The 21,734-nt window shown below is 35.6% G+C and overlaps 1 protein-coding gene across 6 annotated transcripts in view; it reads left to right on the top strand.

Moving 5' to 3' along the window:
- LOC149561880 (putative phospholipid-transporting ATPase 4) overlaps positions 1–21,734 on the top strand; it is a 159,720-nt gene that overhangs the window by 33,537 nt on the left and 104,449 nt on the right. For all 6 annotated transcript variants that reach the window (XR_016363871.1, XR_016363869.1, XR_016363870.1 and 3 more), the window contains exon 3: positions 5,728–5,879. Coding sequence is in view for 2 of the 6 variants with exons in the window: in XM_089825408.1 (XP_089681534.1) it covers positions 5,728–5,879 (152 nt within the window). In the remaining 4 variants the exon portion in view is untranslated. The remainder of the gene's footprint in view (positions 1–5,727; positions 5,880–21,734) is intronic.

Below are 21,734 nucleotides of genomic sequence, written 5' to 3'. Positions count from 1 at the left end.
AATAACATCATGAGACCTCAAAGGTCCTAGCCATCCCCCGTGTGTAACATCCCAAGTTGCCAACTAGATAGTTGGAGCTGTCTTATCAGGACGTCACTACTAACACGTAGTAACATCATAAGAACAGGAAATCTAACATGCTAAACCAATAAGCAATAGATACTCCAACTAAGCATATCACATTGTTTAAACATATGCTAAACATCATAAACACGGGAAATCTAACATGCTACACCAGTAAGCAATAGATACTCCAACTAAGCAAATCACATCATCTAATCATATGCTAAACATCATAACATAGGAATGCGTCAAATAAACTAACATCATCTAAACATGATATCCAAGCATTCCAATGAAAGCATAAATCACAAGAAAGCATACTCCGAAACCCGAAGTACCAAGTGAAAACATCCAACAACGGTTGCACTAGGACAAAAGATTGTCTTTGTACACCGGTTCCCAACAGTGGTATAGGTAGCTATGCCTCCCAACCACGTGAAACCCATAGGTCCACTTCCGCTGTGATGATGGAGATAATGATCCAACCACAATCACACATAAAGCAAACGTCTATGGCTAACACTTACACTAGACAGTAATGATGACTGAAACCAAGATCATGAGACAATACAATTACTACAGGTCCTAGTTAGTCACTCAATGGGCTACAATGTAGGGGCTGACATCATGGAGAGTCATTTGGCATTGAAAAGCCCACGCTCAGATCGTTCAGATTCAACTCCTCAATGGAAGGCTCTAGCACTATGTCCTCAAATTTAATTTGGTGCTCACACATAACAAGTGTCCTCAAACTGAATTGAGTGCTCACTTAACATTTTAGTATCTTAAGTTTTATTATTACACACATTTTATTTAGTTATCACTTGATTAAAACTTCTACACGCAATGCTCTGGGCATGGACACCAGGCTGCAGAGATAGAAGCCCCCTCCATATGCTACCCTACCTTACCCATGCTCATCCAACGATGAGTGCTTGTAGGCATGCATATTCCCAACCCAACCTTGATGATTATAACTCTCGGAAGTACGACGGAAGATTGGGCCTTGTAAGTCACCTGGAAAATGCACGCGTATGTGCTTGTGTGCGGCGCACAACCATCACGAAGATCATAGCACAAGGACTGGATGAGAATACAATGCAAGAAAACACTCAATCGAAATAGACTCGGGAGGATGGATTCTACATGAATCCCAAAAAACAATGAAATCGTACATCATGAACTCAGTCAACCGGCCTCAATTTGGAGAATGGATTCTACACGAATCCCAATGATGCAACAAGACCAACGTCATGAAATCACTCAACCGGCCTCAGTCTGAGAGAATGGATTCTACGCGAATCCTATTGTGCACTAAATAATAACAAGGGTCCAAAAGAAGCCATAACACCAGGTATAAAGTCACTCAATCGAACACTTCGGGAGTACGGATGCAACACACATCCCAATGCAAACATAAAGATGCAACAAAGGTCTGACTAACATCCTATGGATAATCCAAGTCCACGACCAACATCATGCCAAGAAAACCCAAGAAAACTGGGCGACATGCAAATCGAGGTAAAAACCTCAAAACTCAAAAACTACGAAATTAAAAGCCATTTGGTCTTAGGGCACAAAAGCCACAAATATCAAATAGAATTTGGGTTTGGAGTCCGTATGCAAAAATGGCCAACAAAAACGATGCAAAACCCCAAACCCTCATCTCAGAAAACAGGGAAATGCTCATACTCGCCCAACCGGGTACAACTAGCATACAAAAATAGAGGGGAACACTAGTTCTCAGCCTCCTAATAAATGGCTACCAAAAACAAAAGTAGAAATAGAGTTAAAACAATAAAACGGGAGATCCCTACCTCGCAACCAAAAGGACAAAATGAGAATCTGAACCATAAAATAAAAATCTCATAGAAGTAGCCGAAAATCATGGTAATCCAAGGCCAAAAATTGTGGTAATCCAAGGCCTCCCCGAGTTGGATCCAATGAGACCGATTTCGCGACGATCCCACGCCCGTAGCTCCCACAACAAACATAACAGTAATTCCTCATGAAGAGGATTCTGGGTTTTACTTTCAAACTTTCTAATTCAAAAGTGAGAAGTGAGGAATAAAATTCCTTTTTGGATACTTATTCACTTTCGAGTGAATAATCGATTAGGGTAAGTAACCAGGTAATCGATTAGGGTAAGTAACCAGGTACTTAGTTAGACCCCAAATCAACCCAAACGAAAACAGGCTATTCCAAGTAATTGGAATTCATCTATGGCAAAGCTGCCATAAATTAAAATTAATTAAAAATAAAGCCTGAAAACCCAAAAACCAAAATCATAGAATCCTTAACAATTTTGCGACAATGCAAACCTCTAAATGCTCAGACACGTTCACAGGTCTAGTCACATAATGCAAATGAGTCCAGATTTATCAAATCATCAGAAGGTTTAATTTAAACATTTAAATAAGATATGTTGGCCATATAGGGATGACATTGGTAAAATATGAACGGCTAAATCACTAATCTCTATGTGCCACTGCCAGGGATATAAATCTTGCACACTAAAATACACGATCAAGTGCAATTGCATATAATAACTTAGCCAAAGCAATAAATGTATTAAATCACCTAATTCAACCATTTATTCAATTATATTGAAATAATCTATTTACATCACTCACGCTCGCATATATCATAAAAAAGCAAGAATGAAGTAAATAACCATAGCATTAAATCTTAATTAGAGATATGTCCAAATATTGGATAACTAGATATCATCATAAAACACACTGTCATCTCAAAATGGCATCATCATGCAATATGATCAACTGAACAACATAGTAGTCTAACATCTATGATCTGAAACCAAAGTATAACATCTTACCCTGAAGTCATCTCAAATGTAAAACATAACATGAGTAACAAGTATCTCTCGGATCAAAATATAAAAAGGTAAATATCCGCAACAAACCAATGAATCCACCATGGGCAATCCATTTCTAATTATTTAAGCATTTAATAATGGTTGTTTAAACAACATGAAAAGACACTTAAAACACATAAGCCAACACAATCATATACATGACTAACCACTACTACAGGAACCTAGTCCAATGTAGCAGGGTAATAGTACACAATGCAATCTTTGCACACATCGCAGGGTAATCACAGAACAACATCATGATACCACATCTATCTTGGTGACCACTAGCACAAACCTCAGTGAAACCATCTAACACATCATAATCTCATAAATCAGCCATAAGCATAATCGAAGCAACTGATACAGTAATATAAATCAAATCACCCCAAGGGTGTAGACCACTCATGGTTCCAATCATGATCGCTTCTCAAGGAGAGATCAACAAGGTTGCATCCATCAGGATGACTTACAGAAATCAAATGGGAGAGGCACTATAGAGACGGTTAGTGTTTTTTGAATTTCAAATGCAAAAATAGCATTTTCTAGGGCAGAACAAGTGATTGGCAACAAGCATTAGGGGCTGTGTTTATACATAGAGGAATATCATTTAGATTCCAAGGCTAAAATCTGTTTTTGAGGCATTCCTAGTGCAAGTTTGGCCAGTGTTACCCTTATGCTGGTCTGGGATTACATTCCTATAGGCCCACGCCAATATTGGGGTTTATTCTTGATCGATACCTTCTCGTATTGAGACCCAATGTGCATACCAGGTTCCTTGCATTTCATATATTTAATAAATGTGCCTTTCATACAGCTGCAATTCATTGTATATATTTGCAAAATTATAAATAAGAGTGTGGATTTCCATTTATTTCTATATATTGTTTTTATTTCTTCTCAAAATCTGAAAAGACTAAAAAATATATAATCCAAAAAAATCACAAACTTTCAAAAAAGAAAGGAAAACAGTATCACTTGTACAGCATAGTCAGAAGTGAGCCAGTAGGGCTCATTACATTGTCTCTTTTGCTACAATTTTTACATTTTTTTTTCGGAAACCTGTTTTTTTCAGAAAATCTTAGACTTTTGGTTTGCCAATTTTTTCCCAAAATGGTTTTGACTGTTAATGGTTTGCACAACTAGCCAGAATGAATCAAAACGCACTTTTTGACCCAGATTTATTGGTAGGTGATCTTTTTTAGGTAGGGTTAAAGTGGTCTCTTTGTACTAGGTGCTTCATGTCAGATTTTAGTCATTTTGGTAAAGCTTTGAAGTTTTCTAAACCAAGTCACCATCTTCAGCTGGTTGCCTTTCTCTTTTTGTTTCAATCTCTCATTGTTAAATATTCTGGGCACTTTTGACAGTTGTCAATCCTACTAAGGAGGCATTCAGGTGTGAAGAAGATATTGGGACTGAATTCAGTGAAGTTTGTGGACAGAGGAGGGTAGAATGAAGAAGTTTGAAGCTAATTGCCCAGTATTAAATGCTCAGATTTTCTGCAGCAGGGTAGTTTCTGAGTTTGTTGTTCCCTTTGAGCAATTTTCTGTGGTGGATAGGGCTAATCAACCTGTTCTGAGTCATTTTGATGAGTTCGTTATGTCACTGGTGGAGTCCTTGGCTTAATTGCTGCATAAGAATGCTCAGTTTGGCATGGGTAAAGGGTTATTTTTCTACTTCTGTCATCTGATCAGATTCAGAGCCTTATCAGACTTGTGTTCATTTACTTCAATTTCGGAAGGTGTTGATGCTGGTTGGATGTCTGTTCACTGCTATTGTTAAAATCAGACCTTTAATATTGCTAGTTCTGCATTGGAATCAGGTATTCTTATTGTTTCTAATGAACCCATATAAAACCTGCAATGATTAATCAATTTCAAGTGGTTTCTTTCAATCAAGTTGCAATTATAGTGTTATATGCTGAACAATATTCAGTCAAAAACCGGAACAGAAGTGTCAAATTATATGCTGGTAATGTTAGTGAACAACATTCCAACAACACAAAGAAACCAATTTCTATTTTCAGGGTGTACGCTACAGAACCTCTCCCCACAATTTGAAGAGAGGGCATTGTAATACATTGCTTCATTTTCTGTTGTCATGCAAAACACATATTAAAATGCTAACATGGGTCTGTCTTTGCTTTCTTAGATTGAAAGCTTGTTATCTTGGTTTTGTCATGTTTGTCACTTTCTTGCCTTTTCTTGCTGTTTATTGTTTGCCAATTTCATTCTTCTGTGAGGTCCTCTATAGATCATTCATTTTATAATAAAAAAGAAATCATTATCTCAAGAGTCCAAGACCAGTCAAATATGCTCTTCAGTCTTCACTATGTAACCCTAGAAAAGCTTTTTTTTCTTTTTCTTGTTCTTGTATCCAATTTGTTTTTCAATTGGAATCTTCTTTTCCTCTGGTGGATATGTCATTTTCTTAAAATTAAAATTGTTCTCTTTGATCATTGTTTCATTGCTTGGCTAATTATTTAACCAGCTTGTATGTTCAATTCAAGGACTGAGACTCCTATATAAAATTCCCCGTTAATACTTACAATTTATAACACTTTTTATATACTCATTAAATTTTTACTTGCCGTTTTTGTAGCTTATGGTAAATAACATAAACACACTTGATCCATTTGATGAATGCAAAACACTTGTTATTGGAATATGCACCATGAAAGTAGATATCATCTTTTTGTTTTATTGAAATTCATTGTGGGATTAGTACTAATTTCCGTGATAGATAAACTCTGTGTTTGTTTTGTTCATATTTGATTATGGCTTACTCTGCAGGTTATTTTGTCCCAATATCACTTTATGTTTCGATGGAACTAGTGAAGACAGTGCAGGCAATCTTCCTGAATATGGATGTAGAAATGTACTATGAAGAAACTGACAAACCTGCATCTGCACGAACTTCAAATTTGAATGAAGAACTGGGTGAGGTATAAAATTTGCATTGAGTCATACTTTGAGACTTAGAATCTCATGCAGGATAAAAAGGGAAAAGAAAAATATTATCTTCATATATGCAACAAAGAGAATGATTGGCAGCATATCACCTCTCCATTCAACATAAAAACAGAAGTACTAATTTTTTGACCATTTGTACTAATATTTGGTAATGTTTAATCGATACTCCTAAAACATAAAGAGGGAAAGTCTATAGCATGAGCTTTTAAACACAAAATATTAACTAAATGAGGAGCATTGGAGCAAATCATTGCGGTGTGAGATCTGTCTGGAAGATGCCTGTAATGGGAAGGAGGGAATTGTTTTCGATGAAATGCCCTGTAATGACACCTTTCTAAAATCGTTCTGTCTTGACCTGGAAAACATAAACTTAGTACATAGGGTTTTGGGTTTGGGGATTCACCAATTAAACAATTGAACTTGCATATGATCCCCTCCAAACAACCACAGATAAAAAATATAGATATTTACACATGTGCGCGTGTGCACACACACATATCACATGATCAATATTTTGTCATTACTTATCACATGATCAGGATTAGACAAATTCATTATCCAACCCATTGGCTAAAACTTTCATTAAGTCAATAAAGACTAAAACTTACAAAATTGTGACTTTAGGCAATGGTATTGTGAGATAAATGTCTCCTCTCAGCAATAGAGACTTAACTGAATTTGACAAAATGGGCGGTTCTCTAAATCAACTCCTCTATTTTCAGGAATGATATATGAGAAAAACTACTTGAAACTTAACAAAGAGTATCTACTGCTATGGTAATAGTGATGGCTCGGTGGTTGACTTAAGAAAAACCCCTACTAAGGCAACAATTATGATTATATTTGGTAGATTAATAATGACCCAAAGTCTCATGATTAATCTGTTTTGATGAAAATTCAGAATAAGTAGCAAAGCACAAAGTCTCTTGCTAACTATCCTAAACTGAAAGAATATACTTAAAATTAAAACTCAAAGTCTTTAATTCCACGTATTTGTTACTAATGTTTAACTATACGAGTCCCTTTTCTTGAAGCACAAAGTCTTCAAGAAACCAGATTGAGTGCTCAAATGATTCACACAATCAAACTATAAATTGAATCAAAGATATAGATCAATTAATGCAACATAGGAATACACCAATCAATCTCAAGCTTCACAACATAGAGTTTGGGAATGCCTTCTTCTATTCAATTCAAATTTTTTGTATCAAGAAACACAATGTCTTCAAGCCACATGAAACTTCATCATAGTCTCCTTGCAGGAACAAAAGATGAATATTTACAATGAACTCTCTCCTATATTTACAAATTGTTCTGCTTCTACATGCAATCTACCATAAACTATATCTATTCCTTAAAAACATGGAAAAATAAGTGCCCAAGACACTTAGAAGGAATCTTCACAGAGTATTAATTAGCTATCCAAACTTCTACAGAGACTGTCATACAACCATGGCATCTAGTTTACTTGTATGCTGTGCAATGATGGTCACTTTTTGAAATGTGTTGACACCTTCTTAAATAACTTTGTTACATTCCCTTAGCTTGGCCTGCAACACACTCAATGAAGTTTTCCATATTGCTAGTATATCTATCTTGTTGAAATTAAAGTCATTCGTCTCAAGTTGTAGATGAATAGCTTCCATAAACTGAGTTAGGATATCTTCTTCGTTAATCAATTTGCCATTTTCAGCTAAAATCTTACTTGTCTGCTCTTGATAAACTTTATCGATCATGCTCTCTTGGGCTTTGCCTTGTTCCATCGCCGCTTTGATCTCAGCTACAATTGCTTGCATAACTTGTTCTTAGTTGGCCATATGATGTAAATAGTCATAACACATCTTAATAGGAAACATGACCTCATATTTAGACAAGACATCGAGATCAACCTCCGGCATGCTTCTCCAGACCTCTAGATCTCCATCGAAAAGCTTGAGCTGATGGTTGAATGACAAGAGTAGATCATTCAATGCGGCTGATATTTTCTTTCAATTCTTCAATAATCTATACGCATCTCAAATCACTCATGCACCTTCTGTTCTATGTGACTGCCCCACTCATCCACAACCTTGGCTTTTCTTTCGACTTGCATTGCATTTGTTGAAGAAATAGAATCAGCCGTCAAAGGAGAGGCCTTTATCTTCTCAATGATGTCAATCCGTCACACATTCTCTTACTTGAGCTTGTTGGTCTTCTCCCACAACGTGTCATTCTTTAGAGTAAGCAAGCTGACGATATCATGTGCGTCTTGCTAACAAGTCAAACAAGTTTGTTTGCCAAGTTCAATGGTGGCGAAGTTGTACTCACTGGATTGCATCTCTTCCCTTGGCTTTTCAACAAGAGGTTGAACCACCTCTACATATTTAGTTTTGTCATCACTAACCGTAACCTTGGAAACCATCTTTGCCTTCTTATTTTTAGGGTCCTTGGTTTTGTAGACCAACCTTAAATCATGATCCTTGGTTGGGATTTCTTTCTTACTCTTTTGAATAATTGCAGTGAGTCAAGGAGGGAGAGAGAGTGAAGAAGATCCTACTGCAACGGTGGTAACCAAAGTGGACACTATATCAACCTATGCAATTGTAGTCACAATGGGTGGAGCTTCAGTCTGGATTGCGCCTAGAGTTAGACTATTGAGTGTGACCTCTACCATGAGTTGTTCAAATTGTGCCGATGAGGTATCCATCAATGCCATGAATGGAACTCTGACATTGGGAATAGTTATGGAGCATGCATCAAACATACTCTCAAAATTGTGATACTGATCAACTGCCAAGATTGCATTGGTAGTCGAGGAAATAGTCAAAGCTGTTGTAACTGGGTTAGGTCCTTATGAGGAGGTGCCTGCTCTGTACGAAATGAATCCATGGCCACATGCAATGGTGAATCAAGTGATTCATTTGAAGCAGGTGCAAAACTATGGAGAGCTGTGGCGACTAACACTTCTACAGGAGGAGGTGCCTTTGGAGAGGATTTCCTTGGTGGTGGTGGCAGCTCATCATCAGTTAGATCAATATGGATCTTCTGAGGCCCCACACACTTTACTTCAAGCACACGATCTATGATTTTCCTCCTTTAATGGTAAGTGTTACTAAATTTCTACACATGCTGAAATTCAGTTCTGAATGCAAAGAGTTTCATACAAATGCACATGACTAGCTAATACATTCAGTTCACTTCTACTGCTATCATGTTTTATCTTGAGCCAACTGAAATATGTTAAATGTTTTTTTGTATTAATTATTCAAAGATACGAACAAATGATATTAACATCTGATAAATGAAAGGATAAACTAAATGTAATGTTAATCCCACACAAGCTTTGGGAGTAGCTTTCATTATAAAATGATCCTATTCTATGCAAGTGGAAGTGTACAAGAAAATGAAATAAAAGAGTGTAAGAGTCATAAGGAGCCAGTCATTGCCTGGTTATGACTGGCTGATTGCTTGCAAGGTTGCCATGTTTGTTCTGCGGCTTTGCTGTTTCAGCTTCAAGGTTCTTTAGTGAAATAAAATGTACTAAATCATATGATCTAAGCAATGCTAGCTCACCTCCTCTTATCTGTTCAAGTATTTCATTTCTTCTACAAGTACTTGCATAAAATAGAAATGAAACCATTCAAAGATCATGACTGAATGTTTACAATAGAAATCAACTGCAAATGGATGTCAAGGAGATATATTGTGGTATTCTTTGGGTCATAAGTGTCAGAATACTAAATTAAAAGTAGTATTAAGGGGACAAGTTTATGCTTGAAACCTTTTACTTCATAGTATCACATCAAAGTGACAATACAGATTACAACAACATTCAGAAATGGATAACGCAGATATGCGAGACAAGCCACAGTATGAATAGAGTGACGGATCAATAATGGTTAGTATGTAATTGCAGAAAGTACATTAGGAAGCTCCAGATAAAAGAATGAAAAAAATAGAAGTGAACATAAGAGCAATAATGTACATCAGAAATTACATTTTGTTTTCAGACGTTGAAAAATCTTCATCAACAGCAACAACAGTTATATATCAAGCAGTAACAGAACAAATATGGTTTTCCAAAAAATGGTGGCTCAACCACCAAGTGTGCTCAAGATCAGAAGTAAAATTCCAAATACAAAATGCGTGAAATTTTAATATCCAGCAGAAGAGAGTCACGCCTTAACAACATGGAGAATAGATGAAATGGGTAAGTGAGTGACAGTGAGTTCATACTTCCTACTTCAAAGTCACAGAAAATGTTCTCCAAAGACCTCATTCTTGGCGGCAGAAAGGATGAAAATCAGTTGCAACTTTATAGATTTCCCAATATGGAGATAGAAGAAGATTCTAGAAACCGAGGTATGCATGAAGGTTACAACAAATGCTCATGACAAAACTTCAAAGTGAAAACCAAAATAATATGAAAGGAGCACCTGCAAGAAAAATGAAGCAATGACAACGGATATTTGTGTCCCAGTACCTCATCTTGCAGAAGTCATTTCAAAATTTAAAGAAGAAATTGACCCTTCCCCTTTGACATGCCCAGTTATGGCGCATGCAGGTGATGGGAATTTCCATACTGTAATATTATTTGATTCTAATAATGAAGAGCAGAGCCAAGAATACACAGTAGAAAACAAAACCCCATAACTCCAAACAACAGGGTAAGAAATGCATTTCAGGTTTTGAAGAAATGAAGTTTTGAGAACCAAAATGAAGAGAAAAATCACGGCTTTTATAGCAGAAAAGGCAGAGAAAGGTCACAACTCAATGCTCCAATGTCCAAGGTCACCAGACGTAAGCAAGAATAGAACAAACTCAAAGCTATTACATAATTCGTGGATACCATGGCAAATATAGCTTACAGCAGACCTTCAATATGTAGTCACAGCTAGCAAATATCTTTACTTCTTCTGAAATCCCACCAAATAATGGAGGCTTAGATAAAACCCAGGAAAGGCTTCCATATTTGTGTTTCCAAAACATAGAACACCCACAAGAAGATAAATGCATCTACAGGCAAATAATCAAATTACAGGGGTCGAGTTTTTTGTAAATGAAAGATACCAACACAAATGAAGGAAACAAAATCCCATAAAGATACAACAGCAAGCAAGGGTTTAAACTCCATATCTACATTTTAAACATCAGAAACAACATGAGATGAACAAGGAAAGAATAATCCAGTAGCCCGTATTTTCTTTTAAATCTGGAATAATTTAAAACACAGCTATGGTAAGTTGTATACTTACATAAAACCAGATGTAAAACCCAATCATGGCAGCTTAAACATAAAACGTGCCCAACAAATCGAAGGAAGAGGTTCCGAACAACAAACTACCTCCAGCCCGAGAGATCAACTCCAGACTAGGAAAAATGCAAGAAGGTGGATTAAAATCTCCAATGGAAGCTGCTTAAACACAGGAAACCCTTGCTGTTGTTGCTTCTCAAGCTCTCCAGAAGATGAAACATGTGAAATGAATAGTTTTTAGGGTTGTGACGTGATATATTCTGCCCTCAACTGTATTGCATAAATCTTGAAATCCGAGGATGTGATAGATAAGATAATGATATTAATGTCTAATAATGAAAGATACCAACAATATTAATGTATTAATATTAATGATATTGAGGTGAAGTTTTATTTCTTTATTTCCCAAAAAAATGTAATAATATGTGTCGTGGGGTGGGGGAAACTTTAAAGGAATGCTAGGTGTTAGGAGGTGTTTAGTTATTTGCATTAAGTTTATATTGTGAGACAAATATGTTAAATGATAATTATAAATCATTTGATATTTTGTTTTAAATGCAAATAAAGGGATATTAGAATATTTCCTTGGGCAGTAATGGATTTGACATGTGCCATAATACTTGGTCTTGGAAGTTATCTTGATGTTAAGGGAAGACTTAGTGTTATGGATTGGTTGGGATTGTAAGGAATGAATATAGGAATCAGTTTGGGTTGAATTTGGACTTTGACCAAGCATCTTGAGGGTCTTTATGATTAGTTGGAGCGTTTCATGAGTGGTTAGGAGTGAGTCATGTATATGTGAAAATGTGGCCTATGCTAACACACGCACTTCAACATGGTCCTTATTTGTGGATTCATCCCGGAATGAACATTGGATTGTTCATCCGAAAATCAGCCGGCAAGGCGACCTGTTGCCTTCTATCTAAAGAGAATTGCTTGTTAGATATCCTCAAATTTGAGGTGTTAAGCAACCAGACCCTCTAAGAACGAAAGATTTAAAGAAATGCAGCTAATCTATATTATTATGTAGATTAATCTAGAATGAGAAATGCATTCTAATCTAAGAACAAGTAAAGGAAACTAGATTAATCATATGCATATTATGCTAAATGAAATTAAGCTAAGGATGTAAATGTATGTAAAATATGAGCAAATGTGAGCAAATGTGAGTATGAATTCCAGCAGCAATTTGATGCAAATTCCAAATTCATCCTCTCTTTGAAATGAAGAGAGGAAAGTCTCTTATATAGATTTTCCTGAAAACCATCAACGGTTGAGATCGATTTGGATCAACGGTCAGGATTGAAGATGAGGTTCAGTTAAAATGGAAACTTCCTTAAGAAAGGAGAGTTAACTGATTTCTTTTGAGTAGAATAAGGAGTTAACTGATTTAATTTGAGTAAAATAAGGAGTTAACTGAGCTTTTTGAGTAGAATAAGGAGTTAACTGATTTAATTCCTTTTTGAGAGATAGTTTACTCAAAGTTTGCATTTTAGAACTGAAGAGAAGATTTTGAAGATATTATTTAATTTAATAAAGTGAGATATGCTCTCATAATTACCTTTTTCATTTAATTAAATAATTCTATTTAATTAATTAGAGGCACTTTTTTTATTTAATTAAATAACTTCATTTAATTAATTAGGAATAACTTCCCATTTAATTAAATAACTTTTTAAAATAAGTTAGAAGTAAGTTCTCCATTTAATTAAATAATTTTGTTTAATTAATTAAAATAGGTATATTTATTAAATTAAATAAATTTAATTCCATAGTACATTAGCCTTAGGATATAACTTAATTTAATAAAGTATGAATACTTTAGATTAAATTAAATTGAAATCAAATAGGTTTAATGTGGCTAATATGAGTCAATACTATAGGAATTAAATAATAAGCATGATGAATGCAGATTTAGGTTTTCTGCATTTGACAATTAAGTCAAGTAGCAGAATGAGAATTGCCTATTAGAATAGGTCTTAGGATTGATCAAGAATAGACCAGAATTGGTATAATGGCAATGAGCCAATTTTGGGGCATTACAAGTCATAGGTTCTTTTATGACTTAGTGCAATTTATTAGTCAGTTGTCATCATTTTTGATGAGTATTGATTCCTTTTTTAGAGCCTTTTTTCATGGATTCAACCCAAGGGGTTTGTACTTAAGTCTTTTGGACTATGATTGTAAAGGGGAGTTTTGATTATGTTGAGAGGATTTTCGTGACAGTTTTGTGTCCTTGAAGCATTTTCTACATATTTTGTAATTTGTTTCGGAGGATATTTGATACATGTACTGAATCATTTAGTGATATTTTTTGATTTGAAATCTAGCCTTAATCCTTTCTGTTAGTGTGTGTGAGTAATATTTGATTGGTTAAGTGAATTTTTAGGATTCCTTATCAGTCTATCTCGGTTATCACCTAGTTGCAATTTGTAATTTGTGTCTTCTGTTTTGGGACTGTTTTGTGAATGTCTTCATGTTCTTTAACTCTCATTATTAGGATCTTATTATGAAATATCAATGCAAGTCAGTATAGGATTTAAGTGTTGATCGATAGGGGGAGTTTCATTGTTTTGTTAACAGTCATGTCTTTAGTATTCATAATTTTTTGGTGCATCACCTATTAGATAAGTTCAGTTTTAGGTCTCTTTCTGCATCTTTTTGTTATGTAACTTCTCAATCATGCTGGTCCGACAGTACAGATCGTACGGATCAGAGTAATAATTCTATGCCTTTCTTGTGATAGGCTATATATATGATTGTCTTGTCTTAGTAAGGTATCGGTGTCTCTCTTGGGTTAATTAGACAAGTCTAAACTTGTCTTTAATTAGTTAGGATAAACACTAACTAATGATATTGTTCCTTGAGCGCCAATTCTGGGAAAACTAATCAGGGTCGACCTAGATAGGGGCATGTCTATTAGAGAGACATGCCCTTTGGTTGCATATTTATATAGGATGGAAATGTAGTTAAAGGACACACAAATAGATCAAGTCTGCTCCTCTAAGAAATTCTACCTAAACTTGAATACTTTCTAAGACAAAAACATTTCAGAATAACAATTGATATTGACATCTCTTCTCCAAGTTCAAATCGAAGGAAGATCATCTTCAACAAACAATATAGAAGTTATTATCAAAGTCTGATCATATAAAATTTGCAGAAACTTTACATGGTATCAAAACTCTAGTAGTCGAACCTAGGCTCTGCAAATTAAACAATTAGACTTGATATATTTCTAGCATCATTCTTCTATCTTCAATGGCATACGCAATCAGACCCAAGGACAGGTTTGATGGAAAATAACAGTTTGATGCTTGGAAATTCAGAATCATGATGATTCTTGAAGAAAATGATGTAAAACAATTTGTTGTTTCCGCATCCAAACAATCTGTTGTTGAACCTAATAAAACTATCTGGAGTAAAGGAAATAGGAAAGCCATGCCAATCATATTAGATGGAGTAAAAAATGAAATAGTACTCATGCTAATGAAACATCAAACAACATTTAATATGGTGAATGCATTATTAAATGGATATGAGGTCAACAATGCAATTAAAGTCCTTGCACTAAAAAGACAACAAAATCATATACAGATAAAGAAGGGAGAATCGATGAATTCATACTTCGTAAGGGTTGCCAGTCTAAGAGATGACCTTTCAAGTATAGGAACTATAATTGACGAGAAGGAACTAACGCTGATGGCTATAGATGGGTTGCCAGATTTATGGGAAACGTTCACACAAGGAGTAAGTGCCAGAGACAATCTTTGTGACTTCAATAGATTTAAGAGAGATTGTCTTCAGAAAGAATCTAGAAAACTTAAGAAAGGGGGAAAGTTGAAAATTAAAGATGAAGAACTTCATGTTCTCAACACAAATTCCTATAAAGGCAAGAAAAAACATTTCAAGAAGAAGGGTAATCAAAGGAATGATAAACCTAAGAAAGATCTATCCAAAGTAAAATGCTTCCAATTCAACTTTCTCGTACTTGAGCCCAAGGTTAAGAGTGCCTTGTAAGTATTTCATGATGTGTTTGACTGCGACTAGGTGAATCTCCTTTGGCTCACACATAAACTGACTTAATGCATTAACAGCATAGCAAATATCAGGTCTTGTATTTACCATGTACATAAGAGATCCAATCATCTGTCTGTAAAGAGTAGAATCTATGGAAGGTGATTCTGTTGTTGCTTCCTTGATCAAGTATGATGCTGTATGATGCATTTGAAGGAAACTATGGTAGGAATCTCTTCAAGGTTGAAGTCTTCAATTTGGTTTGCAATTAACTGAGAATAGTCCATCCAACGGATGTCTATCTCTGTGTGCAAATCAATCTAGATGTCCTCAAGACAATGAACATGGATGAACTGTCTTCTCATCTTATCATTCAATCCCCACCAGTAAAAGCAAGTTCTTGCCATGAACTTCTTCAAGGTGATCCTCTAGAGTTCAAACTCTATATCCCTTGCTTTGGGCTCTGTGTCCAAAGAGTAACCACCAATCTTTAAAGGATTTCTTGAAGAAATTCCCACACCCAGTCTATGAAAAGTAGACTGGTATGACTGTACTACCATGAGTTGTCTGGCCGACTCCATTAGTATGATCTTATCCGTGGGGAACCTAGGAAGTGTGTATGACTCACCTCTAATGTATCGAACTCGCAAGTATGTAAAATCGGGAAATTGAAGGAACAAGCAACCATATTGTAAAGAACTTAACTGGTTCTAACTTCATTTCTAGTGGTTTGATATTTTGTGGAACACTTATCATGCACGCTTTGATACCACTGTAAAGAACCCAACCGATTCTAATTTCAATTCTAGTGGTTTGACAGTTTTTCAAACACTTAAGATGCAAGCTTTGATATCACTATAAGGAACCTTGCTGGCTCTCGCCTCAAAATTCAATTTTGCTTCTTTGACATTTCATCAAACAATTGGCAAACAAAGTCAAGTTTTGATTTTTGTGTGTAATGCAAGAGTTTCTTTTGGTTTTTGAATAGTGTGCATGAGAAAGTAACTCAACTTCTGAAATTTATTTCTCCTTGCAAATATGTACAAGATATTGTAAATAATTATTATATTTAACGTGCACCTTTTTAACTTCAACAAATATTCACCATTTGCAAGAATGAAGACAACTCCATTGTTATGATAATTTGCAGTTGCAAATGTAAAAAATGTTGACCCCAGAAATTATCACAGCTCCCTTAAATCCAAATGCCACCACATTCAGAACTGATCTCAGCCTATGGAATTGCAACGCTGCTGTACTAGGGGAGTTCGCAGCCAATACAAATGTAATGCCAACCTGAGATATTGGACGCAGTTGCTGGAAATTCAACACCACCTCTGTGATTCTGATCGCAGATGCTTAATGCATACACCAGATGCATCAAACATAGACTTCAGTTGCAGAACTATAATTCCCTGTGATAGCTGTCCATATTCCTACCAATTTGCAAAAATGTTGCAGTAGATTCAACACTATGAAACTCATTCCAATCCTTCTCCAAAACACAGTCAAATAATTAATTGAATGGTATACAACACCATTTAATTCATAGATAAGTCTCAGACCAATACTCAGTAGATAGAACACAACTAACTTGGTGTTTCACAGATTCAAAGTGCTGAAATGGTGAAGAATTCACAATTCTCCAACAATGTTGAAACCCTTGTTTCAGAGTGCACAATAAAATAATATAAGCCATACAATGAATTCCTTTCTCACAAAGCATTTCTTTTGTAATAAATAAAGATAACTTCTTCAAGACACTTTTCACTTTAAAGCCGTTTACTTTATACTTAGGCACATATTTAATTTCCTTTGGCTCCTAAAACAACCTTTTCAATCATATTATGATGTTCTGACACACAAGGTCATTCTTTCCTGTGCCTAAGATTTAATTTTTTTGAATTTAGTTCCAACAAGCTATGACACTAAGGTGGCCAGTTTACAATACGAGAAAAATAGAAACCTCAGCGGATTTAATTACATAATAATCATAATTCATTCGTCTTGCGAAAATGACTGAAGAATAATCAGAATTGAACTTTGACATCACATGAGTGATCGTGATGAATAAAGATGATGAATGAACTTGATAGGGTGACTTTTAAAAATAGACACTCTCTCCAAGATTCTTGGAGCCTAAACCAGAAGCCAAAAATAGAAATTGAGTATCATTCAACTCCTCTAACTCATCTGATCTCATCAGAACCATCTATTGACTTACTTTAAATAGTGAGTCCTGCCAAATGGAGCGGAGCTATAACCCTCAATAGGGTCCTCTAATCACCAGTTTTAGCCGACAAGGAGCCAGTAGTAGGCTAAATTCATCCACTATCATGGTCATGCTAAAAAGGGGACATTACAGTCCTCCCTGCCTAAGGTTGTTTGTCATCGAGAAATTACATAAATCAAAGAAACACAATGATCCACCCAGATACTAGGATAAATATGTATAATGTTCTTGCCATCACCTACAAACTCTTGTGATGATAACACTATCCGCAAAGCTATCCTAAGATACTGTCACCATACCAATAATGGTGACTCACCCAATCTACAGCGTTGTAAAAACCCCTAGCTGGTTATAGTTCAATAATTAAACCTTAATACATAGATTTCTCTAACTAATCAGAATTTTGACATTTTGTCAAACCATTGGGAAGCAATTCAGTTATCACAGTACAGATATGTGTTTAGATTTTATCACAACACTAGGAAATGTACTGGTCTACTCATAATTCACCAAATGTATCAGACTTTTAGACTCTGGTATTGTTGAATACTTCACAACTGATATAAACCCTCCTTCACGTATGTGCATACAAAATTCTGAATTGAAAATATTCTCAAGCAACTAACTTTGAACCTCAATGTTACTGGAATGCTTTTTATTAACTATCAAAAGGCTGCAAAGATATCAACAAATTACGATGGGATGAACTTGGTAAAGAAGGGCAGCATACCAACTATGCAAATTCAATCATCAGTACATACACCTTGTTAACAATTACGTCCACAGGTCTGGATGCCAACTAATAATCTCACAACGCCACAGCAGAGAACTGATATTGGAATACCTCCCAAAGTTGCAGTTTGAACCTCAGATAATCTTGCCAAATGTAGATGCTCAGATATAAGAGATATCACCCAGCTATGAAGAAAAATGAACACCCAGTTTGCACGGTTTGTAGCCTTAAAATATGAATTCAGACATTGGAATTTCAATCCAAAATAAATCGCACCAGTACTAGAAACTGTATGCACCCCAAATGCAGATAAATGGAAATGGAAGAAAGCTCAACCACCTTCAAGTCCACATTGAACACTCTAATCTCTGGCCGCCCTTAGTCAGATCGATTCTTCCTCAAATGCGGGTGCAAAGATAGAGTATACCACAGCCCACAGAAACTAAATCTATCCTCTTTCAATGCACAATCAATTCCAGATCCAAACACAGGTAATTATCAGTCCAACAATTCACAATCTCGTTACAATCAAAGGTTATACCTTTCACAAATATCTCTTCTTAGATACAGAATGAAACAGTAGAGGAATAGTAGGCAAATTGTTAATCTTCAGCAATAATTTGCAAGAGAACCTTCAAAACTATTTCCACACTTCCATAAACCATCCACTAGATATCAAGCAAAGCAAATAACAGTCGAGAAATAATCTCCTTAGTCATAGAAAATATAGTAGGAGAAATGGCCAATTGTATACCTTAGCACAATAGCCAATGCAATCTTAGATTCAACATTTATACTTCAGCAAGGGCCACAAAATATCAGAACTCAGAAAAAGCCACAAAAGCAAAAAAAGCAAATAAATTACCTAAGCATGCTTTTCCAAATGAAATGAGCTCCTATTTATAATCTTTTGTTGGCCAAAGTTTCCTATTTATTAATTAGAAATTTACATATGTTAAAAAAAGTTAAAATAAATTTATAGATGTCTCTCCATCAAATTTCAAAACTTGAACAGTTAAAACTTAAAAAGTTTACTTACAGCAACAAAAGTTGCTTTATTACCTGGCACCACTTGCACCACATTTTCTTCCCCCCACCTCTTCTATGACTTGCCCAATAACCTCACATATGTGGCATTTTTAACATGTGAGGAAGCATCAATAGATTTTAGGAACATGGTTGATCCTTCAAAATTTAAACAGAGAAAAATAATTGAATAGCATGGATCAATTAACAAATCTAAATTTAAATTATTCGATCTCAATGCATGTAGGGAAGTAGAATGATCAATCACCTTCACATGAAACAAATAAATTTAAGAGTGTTCTATTTCTCCTATCTGTCCAACCATTTGTGAAGATAGTGCAACCTTTTTGGGTCCATGACTTTCAATGGTCCTCTAGCTCAAGTTTCATTTCCTCAACCATTTCATCTAAGAGGGGGGGCACTAAACTTAGAATTAGTAGAGGTTTTACACTCCACATGACAAATAGTTACAACATCTGTCATGCCTTGCTAATGAGGAGACTTGTCACAAATAGACTATGATTAGGTAATAAAACATTATGAATCTATGATTAGACAAGTAGACTTCGACTTCAAAGTCAAATTCAAACTATTGATTGAAAAAATTAACTTTAAACTTAAAGAAAAAATATAAAAAAGAATTACCTAGCTGCAATAAATGGAATGTTGCAAAAGTACCAAAATTTGCAAATTTGGTTTTTGGCAGCATCATGAATCTCCTTGTTCCAACCCATGCTCTCAAGCGAGGGTTGTGCGCCAAGAATAGAGCGCGACACAAATAACTATCCAATCTAGACTTCCATGCACTAGGACGAAATGTAACAGTGCCACTATCAGGAGAAGATGCAAAAGTAGTAGCACTAGGATGAAATGGAGCTAGTAGAACCCTCTCTAGCACAACTTGTGGATGCGGATGTTGGAGGATGGGAGCCAATAAGACCTAACTCATCAAGTTGCCTCTTCCTAGTTACATTCTCTTGTTCATGTATTTGTAATTATCTGTAATTGGATATGACTCCAACGTTTTGCCTCAATAGTTTGTTTAGTGCACACAGTAATATCATGCCCAAGTATGGCAGCAATATGGTATTTGAATCTATTGATGCCACTAGAATTTATATGGTCATTAAAATAAACATTTTGTTTGATTGTTATCTTTTCTTGAAAAATACCTCGGTATATTTCCAAGCCTCATCCTTTTTATGCATTCTAAGAAATGAATGTTAAGATTGCTACAATAAGAAAATTCAAAATTTTACAAAATTATAAAGTTAAACTAATAAAAAAATCATCAAACCATACATTTTTTTGAGAAAATTGTAAATACATGTTTGCAAATCTGTTTTATAAGCATTGCAGGGCTTTGCACTGTGCAATTTAATAAACAAATTCAAGATTTACAAATTAAAACTAAAAACAATCAACAAACAATGAAAAATACATTAACATACAAAATAAAATCAACACAAGCTACAAAGCTTAACACTTACCTCTTGCAAATAAGTTGAGGAGTGTTTCTATTGACTCCTTAAAGCTCCCAATGCCAAGTTTATGACCTCCCCAAATTGATTGTGATCTCCTTGATGCTCTTCTTCCTTGTTGGTTGCAAACCTATGGTTTCTCTTTTTTCTTCCTCTCTCTCAGTTTTCCTCTCTTCTTCCCATACTAAGCACTTAAAATACCTTTTAGGGTTATAACAAAAAGAAATGTTAAAAAATAATGATTTTGCTTTTTTATGTTTTCAAGTGGTCAAATATCTTAGCCCCGCAACCAGGTTTTGGTTCGAGTGACTTGACAATTTCGGCATTTTTTGCGAACTCATCTAGTTAGGCGAGGCATGGCCAAAACTCGGTGAGCCAAGAAGACGGGTTGCCATGACTCGACAAGTCTGACTTAACTTGCCAGATCGCCAAACTTGCCTAACTTGTAGTGAGTTTGGGATCTCTGATGCAAACCCATCCCATAAGGGATGGTATGTGCTTGTTGTCAACCCAACATGCACAAAACCAATTCCTCTCTTGTGGTCAAAGGAAAAATGATGAGAACTCTTCACTATGTAGCTATGATAAAATGCTCCAATCTCTGGGAGAGGCTCATTAGTACCAAATTGGGAATCAAGAGATGGCTCCAATCTCTGACTCCGAATAACTAGCCAGGCATGATCTTGGGTAACCCTCTTAGTAGACCTAACCACAAAATTCCAGTGGGGAAGCATTGTGGCAAAGGTCTCTACAGTCTTTCCCACCAAACCTCAAATAATGCGAGAACCTTGGATGGGAGTGCCCTTAGAAGCTCTAGATGGACCATCCTGTAATTCCAAACTCTCAAGCAGATACTCCATAATGATTTAGTGTAGTAGAAATTATATGAAGAAGCATCAACTTGTTCCCTTGCAATCCACAACTGATCCGTCTAAAAGTGTGGCACTACTAATTGTCTATCACTATTAGCTGTATGAGATGAAGTAATATATTTGCTTCCAACAGAAGCTCGCCCCCGAATTAGATGATGCCCTACCCAAGTCTTGTGAAGAAGCAGGAGTACTCTTAGTATCTTGCATAAAACTCTCTAAAGAATACACTACT

This window comes from Cupressus sempervirens, chromosome 4 (genome assembly GCF_028749045.1).
Source record: "Cupressus sempervirens isolate cs-2001-9-10 chromosome 4, ASM2874904v1, whole genome shotgun sequence".
Classification (NCBI taxonomy): domain Eukaryota; kingdom Viridiplantae; phylum Streptophyta; class Pinopsida; order Cupressales; family Cupressaceae; genus Cupressus; species Cupressus sempervirens.
The sequence above is the reverse complement of the archived record's forward strand: the minus strand, read 5'-3'. Positions and strand labels throughout refer to the sequence as shown.